This window comes from Propithecus coquereli, unplaced genomic scaffold, assembly GCF_000956105.1.
Source record: "Propithecus coquereli isolate 6110/MARCELLA unplaced genomic scaffold, Pcoq_1.0 Scaffold85, whole genome shotgun sequence".
Taxonomy (NCBI): domain Eukaryota; kingdom Metazoa; phylum Chordata; class Mammalia; order Primates; family Indriidae; genus Propithecus; species Propithecus coquereli.
Window position 1 is genome coordinate 7,132,538 of NW_012154729.1, and position 20,144 is coordinate 7,152,681.

General features: G+C 31.9%; 1 protein-coding gene across 1 annotated transcript in view; it reads left to right on the top strand.

Moving 5' to 3' along the window:
• Nucleotides 1-20,144, top strand: part of EEA1 (early endosome antigen 1) — a 133,498-nt gene that overhangs the window by 35,182 nt on the left and 78,172 nt on the right. Inside the window, exons 2-8 of the mRNA XM_012663994.1 lie at nucleotides 4,853-4,980; nucleotides 8,974-9,028; nucleotides 9,119-9,184; nucleotides 11,879-11,918; nucleotides 12,802-12,915; nucleotides 13,579-13,700; nucleotides 14,286-14,441. Coding sequence (XP_012519448.1) covers nucleotides 4,853-4,980; nucleotides 8,974-9,028; nucleotides 9,119-9,184; nucleotides 11,879-11,918; nucleotides 12,802-12,915; nucleotides 13,579-13,700; nucleotides 14,286-14,441 — 681 coding nt within the window. The remainder of the gene's footprint in view (nucleotides 1-4,852; nucleotides 4,981-8,973; nucleotides 9,029-9,118; nucleotides 9,185-11,878; nucleotides 11,919-12,801; nucleotides 12,916-13,578; nucleotides 13,701-14,285; nucleotides 14,442-20,144) is intronic.

The window sequence follows — 20,144 nt, forward strand, 5'->3', positions numbered from 1 at the left end:
CAAAGATTTAATATCATCTATTTAAGAAGGTGAGGAGGTAAATTTATTTTAGAAAGATTTGTTTTTATCAGAAATGTCTCAAAATTTAAGTTTTATTTAAATGTGCAAGTTCTAATTACATGAAAAATTCACATATGTGGAATACTTCTATAATGAAATACATATTACTGATTTCTAAAATTTCTCTTTAGGAATGAATCAGTTCTTTTTGGGATATTAACCTGGTAATATTTGGAAACTTTAAGAAGGTATGGCATACCTCAGTGCGATCATTAGCTTTCTGGTACTCTTAAGGTATCTAGAGCTAAAACCTGGAAATAGAGACAATAGTCCAAAAGCCAAAGTTGTGAAGATTGAATAGTATAATAGGGATGTAGACTCTGAGGAACACTTTATAATTTACTTTCTAGTGACCCACAGAAGTTGAGATGCAAATGAGAAATGGCAGGCTAAATATTACAGGGGTTCATGTTCTATTGCACTAAAGGCATGTCTACTAGTATTGTACAACACTTACTGGGCAGAAGATCTAAGAATGCCAAATTAAGCATGATGTAGAGCCATTATGAAACATCGTGGTTGTTACACCAGCTAGATTAATATGTAGGCTGGGAGCATTCATTCGTTTAGAAGACAATGCTGAGCACCAAATGTCTCTGAGCCTAAAGTCATCACTGTATTCTGATTTCCAAAGGCACATCCTCAATACTACTGTCTTTGCTTATTTCAAGAGTTTCAAAGGGGATCATTGCATTCATTCACCTCTTGTGCCCCTACCCTTTATTCTGGCTCTGTGATCGGAACACACCTGGAAGCCCCCTGTTTCCCAGCTGGTGCATGACTGTTTGAATAGTGCTTCCCACACCTCTGTTCATGCTCCTCTATTTGCTTAGAATGCCTGTCTTTTGTCTCTGCCAGGCAATGTCCTATTCATTCTTTAGTACCTAATTCCAATGTCTCATATATACACATATTTATACATACATGTTTTTGTATATATATACATGATTGCAGCTGCAGTGAGATGGGTATGAGATACATACATAATATGTACATGTGTGTGTATGTAATTTTTGGTAATTGATTAACTGCTGCCAAATACTACTCCTGTGTTCCCATAGTCCTTTATATATACTGGTATTATAGCATTGTGTGGTAATGTTTGTCTACTTATCAGTATCCCCAATAATCAGTGAGTCTTATTTCTGCAACATAATATGCATAAATGATAAATGAAGATATGCATTGTTTGCATCAGCATCCAATGAAGGAGCAGAGGTTTATTTATTTTTAGTTTTTTACATGTTAAGAGAACTTACGGCATAGCTCATTTTGTCCCCTTGGATGCTTTTCTAATCTGTAAGCTGTTAAAGATCTTCTGTTTCTTGCCAAGTTCTGCACTGCCTTGGTTTATTCCTATTTCAGTAAATAAATATACAATGTAGAAAAATATAGTATGTTCAAAGTACTACTTTAGCCATTAAGAGAATATAGATGAAAAGATGCAGTGTGTTGTGTATTATAGTGAGTGTAGGAACTTGACAAGCTAATGGCGGTGCAGTTGGAGGAAAAAAAGCAGTATATGCAAAGGCACAGAAATTTGAGATACCATGGCGTGCTCAGGGAAACATAGGTACTTTAGTATCGTTGAAGCATGTTGTGTAGAGTGAGAGTTGTCTGGAGATCAGACTGCGTAGATCACTAGGGGAATGGTCATGTATGTGTGCCGTATTGATGATAAAGGTTAGTGAAGAATACTGAAGAATCTATTTTAGAAAGATTCCTCTGGCAGCTGTGTGGAAGATTAATTAGGGAGAAGGAAGAATAGATACGTTATTTCAGTAGTCTGGACAAGAGATACTAAGTGCCTGAACATGGACAGCTGCAGTGACGATGGACATGAGAAGATGGAAAGGCGAAATGTTTAGGCTTAGTGTTTTATTAGAAATGAGACTGAGGAAGAATAGTTTAGCATAATATTTAGGTTTCTAGTTTAGGTGAAGGATGGAAATTGGTGAGAAAAAGAGGTTTGGGAAATGCATTGAGTCTTAGACTTTTTGTATTTTAAATGCATATGGGATGCAGGTAGAGATAGATGTTGTTGGTTATAAAGATCCAGAAGAATTCTGTAGAGGATTCTTGGCTAGTCATGTGGATTTGGGAGTCATTGGCATGTAAGTGATGGCTGAAACTGTTTGCATCATTAGATACCAAGGAGAATGTTGAGTCAGAAGAGGGGGAGGTCATTGAAAGAGCCTTGGAGAAGAGTGATTTTTAAAGGGAATTGTGTTTTGGTTTTTATATCATAAAGAGAGGATAATCATTCTTATATATAAAAGCTGCATATTCCAGGCCAGGCGCAGTGGCTCACGCCTGTAATCCTAGCTCTCTGGGAGGCCGAGGCGGGCGGATTGTTTGAGCTCAGGAGTTCGAAACCAGCCTGAGCAAGAGCGAGACCCCGTCTCTACTAAAAATAGAAAGAAATTAATCGGACAACTAAAAATATATAGGAAAAATTAGCCGGGCAAGGTGGTGCATGCCTGTAGTCCCAGCTACTCGGGAGGCTGAGGCGGAAGGATCGCTTGAGCCCAGGAGTTTGAGGTTGCTGTGAGCTAGGCTGACGCCACGACACTCTAGCCCCGGCAAAAGAGTGAGACTCTGTCTAAAAAAAAAAAAAAAAGCTGTATATTCCCATAAAACAAAACTTACTTTCCAAAGAACCTTCAAAGTCATCATGTATTTACTTGTTGCTCACAGTGTGAAAATACACTGACGCACACCACCCTCACACACATTCCATTCTATTTTTGTATCTGTAATAGAGGGACATTTTAGAATTATAATGTGCTTGATAAAAACAAAACAAGCTTATTTCTTTCCGCCTTGAGTTAACAGAATTGTATCTGTAATAACTTTATCACATTTTTGCTAATCACTATTTTGTTTTTCATTTAATGAATGAAATTAAATATTCTTTATTAAATACTCCTGTAGAATAGATTGCACGAGGATATTCTTGTGGATTAGGGCAAAAGACCGGCTGGTAATGTTTTCAGAACTGACATCTGGTAATATTTTTAAAAAGTAAATTTGTGGAGTAAGGCCTCCTTAAAACCCTTGATGTGGGGTATATATGTCTGAATGTTTGTGTGTATATAAGTGTGAGGAACTACTACTTATCCATAAAAATTTTGAATGTAAATGTTTAAAGAGTAATTCAAAGTTGAGAGAGATTTCTATTGTATATTGGGTTGATGATGCTGAAAAAATATGTAATATTTTGAATACTACTGACAATTTGAAGGATAAGAAATTGAGTAAATAATTTTCTATAGGACCAACAGACAATTGGAGAGAAAGCCATGTTAGCCTTTGATTTGCTAATTTGCTTAGCACTCAGGTGCTACAATGTAAGCTTTAATGTCATCTGGTTAATCATTAATTCAGTTTCATGAACTAAGGTATTTTTTCATATATATATTTGTTTTTTTTCACACGTATATATTCTGCCTCCTCAGTTCTTTGATGGCTGAGGCTTTGTTTTACCATTTATATCTTACACGGAACTATTACAACACTTGAAATTATAATCAACTAATATTTATTGAATAAAGTCACTAAAAAGTTAGCATATAAAAGAGTTTATTTTAAAGAAGTCACTTATAAGGGTAAGTCAATGAGTTCAAGAGATAGTGTAGCATTCTGGAAAGAACATGGGATTTGTCCAACAGATCTGTGCATATTCTGGTTTAGTTAGGTTTGTGACCTTAGAAAAGTCCTTTAACTTTTCTGTGGTTTAATTTCTTCTTCTATAAAATTGTGATGATAATGCTTACTAATAAAGAGTTGCGAGATTTAAATGAGATTATGTAGGAAAAGTGCCTGGCATATAGTATGGACTCAATAAAAAAATAGTCATTATTATTATTACACATTCCATCCCACATCAACCAACTGTCTGTCTATACCAGTGCTTCTCAAATATTTTTGATGGCAGCCACTTAGGAAATAAGTGGAAAATAAGATGGAAATTGGAAAATAAGTGGAAATAAGATGACTTTTTTTGTCATCACCGAAAACAAAAGTTAGTAAAACATTATTTATCCTTAGTAGAGTATTATTAAAAAAAAGTTCCAGCCCAGTAGATAGATTTCATGAGTCATTAATGAATTACAACTTCAAATTTATAAAACATGGATCTATATCAGCATATTTAACATAGCACTCTAGTTGATAGTCTTAACTGTATAATAATTCTGGGATTAATTATAAGTTTTTATATTTTATGGGGCTGTACATTAATTTTAGACTTTTACTGTGTTAACCTTAGGTTAGCAAGGAAATTTACTGACTAGAATACTTCTCTACCACTGTAGATATCTGAACTCTGTGGCAATTATGAATGATTTACTCTATTACTTTTTTCCCCTCAGTGATCAGAGTGCTTCATCTTCTTAATTTCTTTTTGTTAGCATTTCTATGGAGTAGATTGAAACAGGTATTATTTTACAAATGGGGATATCTGGAGAGAAGAAGAATCTGATGGCAAATCTTTTCAACTAATCTTCTAGATTAGAACTTTTCAAATTAGAATTTGGTATTCTAGCCATCAATTTATTCAACCTAAAAGATGGTTGCAGGGGTTTTCTTTGTATTTTGTAAACTTCAACCAGAATAGACAGTGAAGTACCTTTGCATGATACTAGAGTTTGGGATTAACACCGTAAATTACAATTTACTTAATGGCACCATTGGTAAGAATAAGACATTTGACCATATTTCATAATATGTAAATTGTGATTTTGCAATATTAAATGCTATTTTGAAACTTTTATTCTGCTTCTTTCTATAGGGCTTCATATGTCCCCAATGTATGAAATCTCTTGGATCTGCTGATGAACTTTTCAAACACTATGAAGCAGTTCATGATGCTGGTAATGATTCAAGTCATGGAGGAGAGGCTAATATTGCTTTGAAGCGGTACGGTATGATAATTTTGAAGTGTAATATTGTTATAGAATGTGCATATGATATCATGGTTTAATCATGATTAATGAGTTTATGAAAATGGTAATTTTTTTGTATTTAATTTCAATCTGTCCTCTATTAGCATGGCCTTCTTTCCTTATTATTATAACCTATTCGGTCCTTGATCAGCAACTATCTATACCAGCATCTACAACATGGTACAGAACTTGTATTTTTATCTTTTATTCATTTATTTTTTTTTGAGATAGGATCTCTCTCTGTTACCTAGAGTGCAGTGGCATCATCATAGCTCACAGCAACCTCAAACTCCTGGGCTCAAGGGATCCATCTGTCTCAGCCTCCCAAGTAGCTGGGACTACAGGTGTGCACCACCATTCCCGGCTAAATTTTTTTTTTTTTAGAGATGGGGTCTCGCTCTGTTGCCCACACTGGTCTTCAACTCCTAGCCTCAAGTGATCCTCCCACCTTGGCTTCCCAAAGTGCTGGGATTATAGGTGTGAGCCACTGCACCTGGCCAGAGATTGTATTTTTAATGGAGATTGTGAGTTAGCAAAAGAAGGTTAAATTATATTTAACATATTCTGCTTAATAAAGAATGATATGCTTTGTTTAAATAATTTTATAGCAAGGTGTTAAAATAATGAATTTAGCCAAGAATTAAAATTTAAATTTTAATTTAAATTTTAAAAAATGTCATTTATAATCATCAATATAATAATAAGCACGCATACACATTGTACTTTTTGACAGTTTAGCCTGACCATTTTGAGAGCTAAAACTAAACTAAAATATAACTTAGAGCATCATCCAAGAATATAACTTTGCTTTTCTTCGGCTATTGGCGAAAATGCTCATCTTTTACGCACACTAGGGAAAAAAGCTTGATTTCATTCTACTTGTAAAAAATGTTTTTTTCATGGTTTCCTTGAAAAAAAAATACTTCTTGTTTTATTAATCTGCTCTAACACAAAAATAGTACATAGAGGAGAAGTATGGTAACTATATAACTTTATGGTTTATAGATAATGTAGAACTATAAAATATAGTTCATTTAATTTATTAAAATATGTGGGAAAATTAGTGCTTTGGGGAAGAATGGATGTTTCTTTTTACATGACTGTTAATGCTCTTTGGTATTTTCATGTATAAGTTAATAATTGTGGCTAGTATTCTTTGTCATTTGTTAGGAAATAGATAAAATATATATAGTTATCTTAAATCACATTATAAATGTCTTTGTATTTAATATCAACTTAACACAGTTGCATTTGCAGCTATGAATTAGACCATGTTCAATATATGAACTTGCAACATAAAAGCATCCACAGTCTACCCTTGTTCTTAACTTTTCATTTAGTGATTAGTTCACTGACTGGCTTCTGCTCTATCATTCTCCTGAAAGGGCTCCTTCAAAGGCCAATAGTGACCTGGATTATTTTCAGTTCTTATTTTACTTAACATCAAATTTTGTTATCTATTATTGTCTAACAGTCCACCCAAAGCTTATAGTAGTTTAAAACTATAGCAGTTTATTTTTTCTCGTTATTCTTTGACTGAATGGTTCTTCTGTTTAAGTGATGTGGTCTGTGGTCGTAGGAAAGCCAGAAGGTCAATATGGCCTCACATTCATGGCTGGACGTTGGTGTTGGATGCTGGCTGGGAGCTCAGCTGGGGCTATAGGCCACGGGCCTCAGTTCTCTTTCATATGGGCCTCTCTATGTGGCAGCTTGGACTTAATAAACCAACCGTTGTGTTCCAAGAAAGTGCACTCCAAGAGGGAAGCAGCAGAAGCTTCCAGTCTTCTTTAGGCCTGATTCAAAAGTGTCAAGAGCATCACATCTGCCACATTCTATTGGTTGATGTAGTCACAGAGCCAGGTCAGGTTGAAGAGGCCTGGAAGTAAACTTTGTCTTTCAGTGGAGCAGTGGACTTTGCATATAGGAAGGGAAGAACTTGATGGCAGTCATCTTTGTAGACGGTCTGCCACAACCTCTGCAAAGTTTGACTCTGCTAGGTCTTTTTCCTTCTAGTCTTCTGAGATAATATACCGTTGTGATTATTTTTTTTCTTGATCTGTTTTGCGTGCTGGTCTTCCTCTATATGACCTACCTGGGATAATATCCACATCCATAACTTCCTTCTAAACTATATCTCCAACCCAGATTTATCTCCTAAATTGTCCGCTAGGTATCTTCTGTTAGATGTTCCATGGCATCTTATCACTGAAATTTTATAAACAGAATTCATTATATTCTAAACCTGCTCCTTGTCTACTGTTACTTCTTCTGGTGATCGGCGGCATTATCTGATCACCCAGTTGCTAAAGCCAGAAAATTGGGTGTGCTCATTTTTACACACCTTCCCCTGCTTCCTCCATCTGATTTATCACAAAGTTATTTCTGTTTTTTTGACAGCTCTCATAATTTTTCCATCCTTACTGCTACAGCTTATTTAATTTAGGCCTTATCATATCTCACTCAATAATATTTTTCACTATTTATAGTAGGCTCTCTGTATTTAGTCTATACTTCTCCAATTACTTCTCCATATTGCTGCTAGAATAATATTCTTAAAATGCAAATTTGATTGCTGTTCCTCTAAATAATAACTTTTACTGGTTTCTCATGGCTTATGTGGGATAGTTAGTGAGTACTTTTCCATTTTTATCTCTTATTGTATCTCCTCTTCCTGTCTTCCTACACCTCTCTAGTTTCTGACAATTATATTCTACTCCTCCAACACATTGGATAATATATTGACTATGGGCAGGACATGTGTTTTAGATCAAAAGTCTAAATGCCTTGAGTGAATCATAAACCTTTTTGCTTTAAAACTCTCTGTTCATTAGTTTTCATGTGGATTCCATCAACGTTGATCAAATATATGAAAACTGATGCATTAGTAGTTTATTTAGATGATTTTTAAATGTATGTATGTAAATGATAGGTACCTAGAATAAAATTCAAATGGTTCTAAAAGGTTTATAGTGAAAATTATGCCTTTGCCACCCCCTTTTCCCTAGCCTCTTACTTTGTTTTCATCAGTTTTTTGTATATTCTTCCAAAGCTAGTCTATGCATGTGTATGCATATGCCTTTATCTGTGTACATATAAATGTATAAATATCTGTAATTACATAAAAATGGCAATTCTACATTGTCAAATACCTTTTGCTTCTTTCTGTATCTTATAGATTCTTTTACATCAATGCAGACAGAGCTGTCTCATTCTTTTTAATGATTGTGTGGAATTTTATTCTTCTGTTGATGACTAGGATATTTTCACTATTTTGCACTTATGACGTTGTGGTATATATCCTTGTAGAGATATCATTTGCACATGTTTGAGTATATCTGTAAGATAAGTTTCAATCCAACAGGGGAAGATATGTTCCTGACATCCAGAATAATAATCCTAAATGTGTTTTCTCATGAAATCTCTCTCCTGCATTAGGGCCTAGGGTGGTTGGCTCACCAGTCTTTTTCAGTCTGACTCTTAGGTGAGGGGAACAGAATTTGAGAAGGCTCTCAGACAGGAAAGAACATGTCACACTCAGGGAACTGAAAGAAGCCACTGTTGTTAGAGCTAAATGAATGAAGGAGTGAGTGATAAGGCAGGGACTGGATTGTGCAGATTTTATAGTCCTTGCTAATGAGTTTAGATTTTATGCTAACTGCAGGAGGAACCCATTGATACTTATTAGTAAATTAATAAGAGACATTTTGCTTCTGGCCCAGATACTTCCAGTAATATGATTATTCCATGAGAAAATGTTTTTCCATTTATAACCAATGAGCTTTAGAAATAAAATTATTTTTCAAAGGACTTTATATATATGTCATTATAGATAAAATCTTCAGTAGTTTTTTAAGAATTGAGAAAACTAAAATATTAATATGCAGTTGCTAGCCATGATTTGTTAAGATACCAAGTTGTTAATTAAAGAATATTAACTATTAATTCCTCTCCCCCCATGTATGTTTAGAGATGATATAACACTACTCAGACAAGAGGTCCAAGACCTACAGGCTTCCCTTAAGGTAAGAATAAAAATGATAAAACTTGTTTATTTTCAATGTTTCAAGATAATAAGTCTTTAAAATTTACTAATTAAAAATCTTTTTCATTAGGAAGAAAAATGGTACTCGGAAGAATTAAAGAAAGAATTAGAGAAATATCAAGGGCTGCAGCAGCAAGTAATTGCTTTTAAATACTTAAAACATGTTTATTAGCTATTTATTTTTATGTTTAACATTAAGCTTAATACCTTTTTGTAAGCAGGCAGCCTGATATAAATAACTTCCTAATTTGTTTCTCTGTATTTAATAGCCTACAGTGTAAATTCTTTGTAATTTTAATGAATACAAATGAATACATGGGGAGTGAAGATAACTTTTTAAAGGTGTCCCATTAAGAATCAGTGGTACTTATGAATTGCTTTTTTATACCAGGTGATGTTAATCTAATTTTTTGACAGTATAGCTTAATGGCTAAAAAATGTAGGTTCAAACAGTAGTGAATCTCTTCAAAGTATTTGTGTTTGGGACAAATTGGAAATGTCTATTTGGTAGAGAAAGAAATATTATGAGCTATTTATGTTAGTGAAGATTGTTTGAAAACTGGGAAAACTGTTCTATTAACAATGCTAGGTTTTAAAAAAACTGGATAAAAATGTGTGTGTGTGTATATGTACATACACACACATATACCGTATGACTTTCTGACATAAAAATAATACGTAGAAAAAACCATAAGATCATACCTCAGTGCAGTAAAAAAAAAAAAAAAGAAAAAACCAGAAGAAAATCACTATCATATAGAAAGGGGTTATCTCTGAGTGAGGTTATTTTGATATTTTAGATTCTTTACAGTTTAATATATTTTCCAAATAAATGCCTTAACCAATTATGAGTTTTAAGCTAAAATTATATTGACTTTGTGCTAAAATTACAGGAAGATTCAAAGAGTAATGAATTTCACCAAATTATCATTTGCAATAATAGATACCCTTCAGTAATAGTTCTAATGTTTTTACGAAGTAATTAATGATCCCTTTGCACATTATCTTAGCATATTGAGACTTTTAGTCAGTCTTTTTTGCTTTTTAATCTTTGCACCAATAGTTGTCCTTTGGACTGGAAAAGACAAAAACAAATGAATAACAAGATATCAAATCTTATTACTACTCAGCTTCTCTAACTGGGGATTCTGTCAACGTTAAAGAAGTTTTTCGTAATCTAAAATACTTATAGTTCATTTACTTGTGTTTTGTATAGATGCCATTAACAATTACTCAAATATGGGCTGTATTATTTTCTGTACCTGAAAACAGAGGAAATTGTTTACTACATTTGAGATGATTATTTTACATTTGAAACATTTAATTAAATTCTCCACCATTTATGGTATAAATTACTTTGGCAGAAAATTTACCTTTGGGGGAAAATGTATTTTAAATACTGATGATTCTTAGCAGTCAATATGTATAAGTCTAGGTATAGAAAGTCAGGTATACTATGAAATGCCTTATTAAACTCTTTCAGATGTGTATAATTCTTTAAAATATGAAAATAATGTCAACATTATATATTTTGTTCCTAATGCATGTGATAAATTAAAGCTTATGGAATATGTTCTTTATTTCTGCTTCTTTTAAAGATCATTTATGATTCTGAATTAAAATTTTATGTTTTTAAAGCCACATTTTTTAGTTGTGATAGTTTGATGGCATAATTTAACTTATGCAAATTTTCAAATATTATAAGTGTTTTATATAGTTACAATAAGGATATGACCAAAGTGTGATTTCACAAATCACATGGTTTATTGCCACACAAACCTCAATTTTTCTAAGGTTTACAGTGCTTGAAGTGGGGGAGAATAACATAAATCTCAAAGGGAATTATCAATAGATGAGGAATCTATAACCACATAGTGAGTGGGTTCTAAAATTATTAGCATCTAGTTATTCTATTAGGATGGAAGCAGGCCTTTGTGGAAAGTAAAGTCCGATTAAAGTGTACCTTTTTTAATGAGTGGTTTCTTTGGCCAGATGGTGTCTAAAACAGTGGAGATCTGTGAGGACAGGGATCCCTCGCGGGTAGAGGGCGATACAGGTGTTGGCAGGTGTGTCTTCAAAGCTCAAAGGCTAACGCGCTGGAGTGTGGCCCTGTCGCAGCCTAAGCTGTCAGTCTCAGAGAAGCAGCTGACCGAGTGCAGCATGTAATGGCCTAAGTTCTCAAAGTGTCTGTCAGACTCTTAGGTTTATATGTATTTTGAAGTCCAGTAGTTGAGGTCAGTAGTTCCCATGTGAGGAATGAAAAGGTCTGATGTAACATTCCCAAGGGGAGGGGAAGTTCACTCCAAGTTCTCACATAAGGGGCATTACAGGCATCACATGCTCAAATGTAGGGAGATAACATTCCCGAGTTCTTATTATAGCAATGTATGCATTATCCACGTGGCAAACTATGTCAAGTGTTTGGAATCATTTCAAAACTACATAGCAATAGGACTGAATCTTGCCTGCTGACTTAAGCATTTGTTTTAGAATCTATATTTATAATTGTAATAATTTATACTGTTTATTACTGAATTTATGGAATTTAAGATGTCATCTATTGTAAGACCCATAATAATTTTATATATATTACTATACAAAAAAATCTGCCTTAGAACCAGTGAACTGAATGAAGTTAGATCATTATGCTTGTCTGCCTACTGGTACCTCGTAGGGCTGAAGGGATGGGAACCACCAAACTTTAATTTTCACCAAAATCTTGCTACTTACTTGATAGAATGTGACTTTCAGAGATTTTTAACATTGGCAATTGTAACAGTATTGTCTTTTCCTTTTAATGCCTTTGTTTATGTCTTTTGTTTTCATTGAGGAGTCTAAACCTGATGGATTGTCGACTGATTCATCAGCAGGTAACTTTACTTGAAAGTGGATACTTTTTCAATTTTCTTTTTCTTTTTTATCATACTTCTTTTTTTTCTTGATGCCTGCTAAATTAATTTTGTTCTTTGGTTATACTTTATGCTTCTAAAACAGTGGAGGTAATGATCATATTTTAGGTTTAGAAAGTTATATGCAAACTTTATAATTTAATCAGTTAACTAAAATTTTAGTTTTTTTTAGTTCATTATAATCTGAAGTTAGACAAAATTTTGGAATATTACATTAATATGGTTGTTTAATGAAAATTTAAGTCTATCTTAAGAGTGAGATAGTCTTTGGCCTTTGAAATTGATGAAGCTAGCATCTTTTTAACATCTTTAACTGGAGGAATGCTTAATGAATAACGAGAATTATATTTTGAGGTTAGCTGTTACATTTAATTTCTCTCTGAAATCTCTTTTCTTTATGATGAAGTATTAGGAGTTGACTACATATTTTCATTAATTTTTTCAAGACCTTAATTGCTCTTAACCATTTCTAATTTCATCTTCCTTTATTACTAATTTTATGAGAGGATCAGAATATATTCTTTTTTGGTCAGTTGATAGATGTAGGAAAGTAACTGAAATGTGAAATCAAAATAACTTTTAAACAAATACTCATAGATTATTTGGTGGTGATTCTAAATATTCCTTTCGTTTGTTCTATTGTGTTTATAAATTGTGACTTAAATGAATCAGATATGCTTAGTTCTTGAAATGTAAAAATACTCTACTTACAATTGGATTAACAGACTCATGTTTTCTATTGTCTATATGTCTATTATCTTCACTACTATAATGATTACAAATAATAACAATTTACCGTATGTAATTAACATTGTATTTGAATAACTGTTACACTTTTTTGCAGAACTACAATCTTTGGAACAACAATTAGAAGAAGCCCAAACAGAAAATTTTAATATTAAGCAAATGAAAGACTTATTTGAGCAGAAAGCTGCCCAACTTGCTACTGAAATTGCAGGTAAATTGGGTCAGAATTTTTTAGCCAGAAAATCAGTCTCATTGCACTTTTGCCATTATATACCCTAGAAATAGACATATCACCTTAGTGTGGTAAAACATTTGTTAAACACTATAGTGGTGATTAATGGAATTTAATGATATTAGAGTTGCTATGTAGATTATCTTATTATCCTCCTTCTTTCTCCCCTCAAGGGACTGGTTTTTCTCTAGATTCTACTTGCAATTTAGAGAAGAGAATTTAGATTCTACTTGCAATTTAGAGAATTTTTTTGTGGTATGCTTAAAGATTAAAAATCAACATTTTAAATAAGTGAATTAAATACTATAGATTTAACATTTGCTTAATACTATCAATTACATTTTTAACATTATATGCTTTTAGCAAATAATTATATATAATTAAGTATACATTAAAATGGTAATTAGTAAATTAGGGTTGGGTAGAATTTATGTAGACAAAAACATTTCATTATTTTTAAGTTCATCATTCACTATAATCAGAAGTATAGATTTATTGTATACATTTATGATTATTTATGGTATGTGAATTTGAATTAGAATGATACATAGATATGCAGAGTAATATACAGGAACTTATAAAACTATTCTTCCCTAGAGTTAATGTCATGAAACTAATGTTTATATAACTATCTTTAATTAGATGTAAAGTCAAAATATGATGAAGAAAGGAGTCTTCGTGAAGCTGCCGAACAAAAAGTGACACATCTGACGGAAGAATTAAACAAAGAGGCAACTATAATTCAAGATCTGAAGACTGAACTGGTAATTTAGAAACCATTTATTGAGAACCATTTATTGAGATGGACTTTTATACTTTTCTAAATTAAAAATGAAATACATATTCTGAAGAAAAAATTTTTAAAAATATAGTTTGAGTGAAATGGAGGAAATAAAAATTCCCTATATTGTACCACCTACATATATAAATAATATATGATTTTTTAAAATAAAAATGGAATATTATGATATATACCTTACTGTTTTAACATTTTTGTTGTTTCTATCTAAATATCATCTGTCATTCTAGTAGTTTCTGTATCTGCATCTCTGATCTTGATCTTCCTTTGCACTTTAGTTTTATGAATCCACCTACTTTTAGTATACTTCTGATTGAATTTCTAGCTTTCATCTTTAACACTCTCCCCAGGCTTAACAATCTTGGATCTGTCCTTGACTTCTTTTTTCCCTTTATTTAGGGGGGTAGATATCAGTGTTCTATGTTAGGATTCCAGTAATTGATGTTAAAGATTGTTTTCATTTTGATTTCTTTGTAGTGAAACTATTTTAAATATGTATATTATTTTAGTTTTTCACTGTAATTTTTAATCAAAATATGTTGTTTCACAGCTTCAGAGACCTGGTATAGAAGATGTTGCTGTGCTGAAGAAAGAATTAGTCCAAGTTCAAACACTAATGGATAACATGACCTTGGAACGTGAGAAAGAATCTGAAAAACTAAAAGATGAGTGCAAAAAGTTACAAGCAGAATATGCTAACTCAGAGGTAATGAAGTTCAGTGTGCTTAAATGTGATTAATATTAGCTTGTATAGTGCATACTATAGGATAAAGCCAGGATTTGAGATTTTTCTGAGTGGCCTATTAACACAGTATTGGTCTATCTTGCATTTGATCTGAGTAATATTAGTCTATAGTCAATGTGGTCTGATAGTCAAAATGTTTTACTTTCACTTTATAAAGCTAGACACTTAGAGAGGAATGTTTGCTTAAAAGATTATTATTTTGTTTAATAAATGATGTATATTGCAGAGAGATAATATTTAAAGTTAAATTCACTCAAGGCTAGTTGATAAATGGTAATTGAGTAAAGGAATAATAATATCATTTTCTACAATTATGTTGTCAATGTTTAGAAAAAACGTTTAAGAAGGACTTATTTTCTTATGAGCGTATTTCTAATTGATACACATCGAATTATGTATTTGAAAGATGTTTTGAAAATTATCTAGTCTAACATTTCATCCAAGACTCCCCTTTGAAGCAACCCTGATAAAGTGATCCACAGCCCTTGCTAGGTGGTATTGGGTATGCATATTTCTTTACAAGTCAGCTTTTCTATTGAGTTGACATTTGTTTCCTTGTAATTTATATGCACTGGTTCTAGTTCTCTCCTCAGGAATTACACAGAATAAATTTTTCCTCTTTCCACATGAAATATTTGAAGACTGTTCATATTTACCCTGAGTTTTTTCTCTTTCAGGATAAACATTCTCAGTTTCTTTTACTGTGTCTTTGGCCTGTAAATCTCTTATATAATTGTCAGCATATGATAAGCTCTGAGATATGTAATAAATATATTTGCTCAAAAATGCTAGCCTTTGTCCTTTTTACTGTATTATAGGAGATATTTTGTTATGACTACAATTATTTGCAGTCTTTAACCTTCCTTGTGTGAAATGGACCTCTGTTTTTCATATTTTTAGTTTAAAAAATTGTTATAGTGATGTTTCAATTTGCATCTCTTTCTTAGAGTTCTTTAGCTGGTGATCTACAAGCCATTCTATTCATAAATAGTAACATGTCAGCAAGCTATGAGGCATAAATATAGATAACCCATATCTAATTCATTCCTATTTTCCTTTCTCCTATATCTTATCGATGGGAGAATGGTGAAAGTTTATGTGTTTAACATGTATATGGCCTTATAATGCTTAACACATCACTCTGAGATTTATGATCTTTAGATGCAGATTTCCCAAAAGTGACACTTCGTAGCCCAGTAACACTTAATCCCACACTTTTAAAAACAATTTCTTAAACAATATCACGAACATACCAAAGCCAGTTAAAAGCTACTGTTCTAGTGGTATTGCTAGTCAGCAAAAGGCAATGATTAATCTGTAAGTACTAACGTAGAATTAAGGAGAGGCTGAATCAAAGAAGTCCTGTGAAGAAAAGTTTCATTCAAATGTTAAAGTAGAAGTACCTGGGTGAACCCAGTCCTTTATGTCTGTATTTCAACAAGAACTACCTTTGATTAAATCTGCCTGCCTACTGGTATTTCTCAAATTTAAAAAAAATTGCATTCTCTTGATTAAAGAGTGTTATTTAAAATTTTAAAGTAAATGTAATATGATGCCTAAAATTGAACCAAAATAATGGCAGTTTTAGAATATATATATTTTAAAGTGCAGATCACTCTGACCTTTTCCAGCTGAGAGTGCTGGAGTTATACATATACTTGTTAAATAAATAGAAGAGTAACAAGGGAAAGAAATTGATATAATTACTGCATTTGACAAAATACATATGGGAACATAATATAACTTAGTGATGGGAAAATATTTCTATGTAATATTTAAGAATTACTCAAGTTTAGTTTGGAGAGTTTTTATAAATTTATGTTTTTGTTATAGTTTAAAATACCTTTAAATGTAATGAGAAGAGTCATTTAAGATGAAAAAGTTATGACTAGAGTTATTAAAGATTTGGGGTGAAAAAATTTAGTGTCTCCCTCCATTGTCCTCCTGTCAATAAGGCTAATTTTAGTAAATAATGATTTTTTTTTTTATAGAAAAGATATTTCTGGGAAAGAAGGAAAATGGCTTAGAAATCAATTTCTTACATCTTAAGTTCAAGTTTTCATAAAAATTTATCTTTTCAAGTATTTTGAAATAAATTTAGAAAGATTCACTCTTGCTGAGTAATTGAATAGGTTATTTTTCATTATATTTTTATGTATTAAATAAAACAAGGAGAATATTTATTCCCTTCTTAGTTAATTAATGGATATGTAGTGATGAATGAGACCTCAGGCTATGTTGAAATATTTAGAATAACTTTAGGAAATGGTAGCATAACAGAATAATATTATTAGAAACAAACTTATTTTTTTGAGTTCCATCAGGTTTTGGACACTGTGCTAGGCACTTTAAGTATGTGATCTCATTTGTTTCTTATAACCCTATAAGTTAAATTAAGTGTGCTTTACATATGAGGAATCTGAGGCTCAATGAGAGGTTAAGTAACTTTTTCAGGGTCATACGCCTAATATAAAAACTAGGATTTGAACCCAGATCTTATCCAAAGCCTGTGTTTTTCCTTCTGTATCATGTTGTCTCCTATTTTAGGTGGTCTGATGATTGCCTTATAAATAATTTGTGCTTTTAATTTTTTCCTAATGCTTACTGTTATTATTCTTTAAATTTTACCATTTTGTACGTTGTAATATTTATATTGGGTAATAGCTTAAAATACTTTTGAGTTGTGTCTCATACCATTTCCATATGAAAAAAATGACTAATTACTTCATCTCATTTATTTGTTTATAACTTCATTTGTTTTTTAGCTTCTGCTTACTTCAGATATACAGTGTGTATTTTATTAATTTATTAACTTTAATTCTATTTTCAGTTAAGTGTGTTAGTGAATTATATTAGTTAAAGAACTTACTAGAAAAATTTTTATTATAGATGTGCTACTTTTACTGAATCTAAATATTGGCATCAAATAAAACATAAAAAGGAATTAGAAGTTAAAAATTTATTTTTTAATTTCAAATAAACATTTATTTAAAATAAACAATTTATTTGGTATTTCTAGTGATGATATAGAATCTTGTTTACATTATTAAATGTTATTATGTTGATTACTTTCATTGAATATATCCCTTACGAATTCATTGACTTTTCTCTAGATATTTTTGAAAGCATATAGAAAATATTTCATTCTAAAGCATTTGAAAGTTTATTATAAATATTTGGCTGTTTTATAGATTAGAAATTGAGGATTTAAAGGTTCAAAAGTATTACTTCTGAAAATATACATTATCGAAAATGTCAAAGCTGTAATCAACTTGTATTTGGTGTGGTCTTTAATAGAAGTGATTTTTAAAGAATTTTATTTGTATTCCAAATGAACTAATTTGAATTCCAGTTTTAAGAGGTAAAATGTTTATATAGGTATGGAATTAGTATGATTACAACCATGTATAGCTATTAAAAAAAGTATTTAAATATTTTCTGACAATATGCTAAGAGACTAGATTTGTAAATATGTTTGGACATTTTTATTGTGTGTTCAGTGTGTACCTTTGTCAGTCTTCCACCTTTCATCCATCATTTTGTTATTTTTTTTCTGCTTTCTAATGGAGATGCTTAAACTTGAGGTAATGTGTTTTTGGAAGGCTTTTTAATATTAACAATACTCTTTATATACCACCTTCTAGCATCATGGCAGTTTGTGTTTTAAGGCAATCTCAGAACTTCAAAGACATGCTCGTTTTTGTTAAGCAACTTTTCAGCCACATTTAAGTGATTATTTACTAATAGTAGTACAATATTAAAATGATAATTATAGTTCTTAAGCACCAGCAGGACATTTGCTTGAAATATTGTTCCTTAATTATTTTGTAATTTAAATTTTTTTTAGTAAATATTCAATTCGAATTCAATAATATTTCAAAAAAACCAAGGAAATACGAACTATTTTATAGGATCTAATATACTGTTTCCTTGGGAATAAATATCTATTAACTCCTTGGAAATAAAATTACTCATTCCTTTAATGAGATTTTTTTTAAGTGCCTGCTAAATGTCAGGAATTATTTTAGGTGTAGGAAATTTAATACTGAATAAGACAGTGCCTGCTCTCATAAGGCCTATATTCCTTTGTGGAAGTCGAACAATAACTGGATAAGTACACCAAATCATGACAGAAAGTCAGTTAATAAGTGCTATGACGAAGAAAAATAAAGCATAATATGGGCAGTAGTGGAGCTGGGAATAATGTAGGACGATTTTAGGTAGAATGGTCAGGGAAGATCTCCTCAAGGAGAATATATGTGAGAAGAATGAAGTCAGAATCAGGGTGGAGCATTGGGAGCTAGGATTCCCAGGAAGAGATTATAGTAAGTGCTAACATCCAAGGTACCTGTGAGCTTAGCCTGTTAAATAGTTTGCGAAGTCAGTGTGGCAAGAGTGGAAATCTTTCTTTTTTTGAATTTCACTTGTAGTGATATCTGAAAGAGGGAATGTATTTATTTATTTTTCCTTTGAAATTGTTGTCTTTCTTTTATCTTGGTTTTTTCCCCAAATATAAACATAATATGAGATCACTGTAAAAGATTAAAATGATTTATAACATGCAATAGAAAAGGGGAAAGCCTTCTGTTATTCACTCTCCTCCCTCTCCTTCCTCATAACTAAAGTCTGTCTTTTGGTGCATACTCTTCCCACATCTTTCTTTGCTGTCCTCTTGAGTAAATTTTAAAATTTTCAGTGCTTGCATCTATCTTTATAAAAATTTTAGTTTTTCAAAATATCTGAATTCAGTGTACAGAATACAAATGATACACCTAATGTCTAGTTCTTTAGGTTTTAATCTTATAAAATCATTTATGAGAATATATTTAAAAGCTATAAAAAGGACAAGATATTTTTAGAATATATTTGCTTTACATTTTTCTTATTTTATGTTTTCTACATGTTGGAATTTATCAGCAAGATAAACTCTGATAGACATTACACTTGGTTTATCTCATTTTATAAACTTCAATATGAAATTGTGTGACTTTATTGAAATAAACACATATTTTGCATTTTAATATATACTGTTATTTATTTTTATTTATTGTGTGCCAGAAACCTGTGCAAAATCCTTTGGTAGGATATTTACATGTAGGGATTTAAATTTATTTTCTTTTGTGATAAGTTGACATTTATGTATGAGATCAGCCTGGGCAATATAGCGAGACACCGTCTCTACAAAAATAAAAAATTAGCCAGACATGGTGGCATACGTTTGTAGTCCTAGCTACTTGGGAGGCTGAGGCAGGAGGATCACCTCAGCCTAGGAGTTCAAGGCTGCAGTGAGCTGTGATTGTACCACTGCACTCCAGACTGGGTAGCAGAGTGAGACTCTGTGTAGAAAATAAAGCAAAAACCAAACAAAAATCCGTGATCCTACTGACAAAATTCTGACATTGAAAGTTGTTAGAAATAGTAATTTGAAATACATGTCCAATACTTACATTCCATTTCAAGGTTACATGATCAGCTTAAGACAGATATTTAATAATATTAATGTTAGGGTATGCCTTTAACTTGAACATAGTTGAAAATACATGAATATGTATGGGGTGGAACTATACACTAGTTTTATAGATTGCCTTTCACTGTATCAGAATTGGTACATGTAACTGAGTGTTTTCTTCAAAGGTCAGGCCGTACACATACCTCAGACATGTT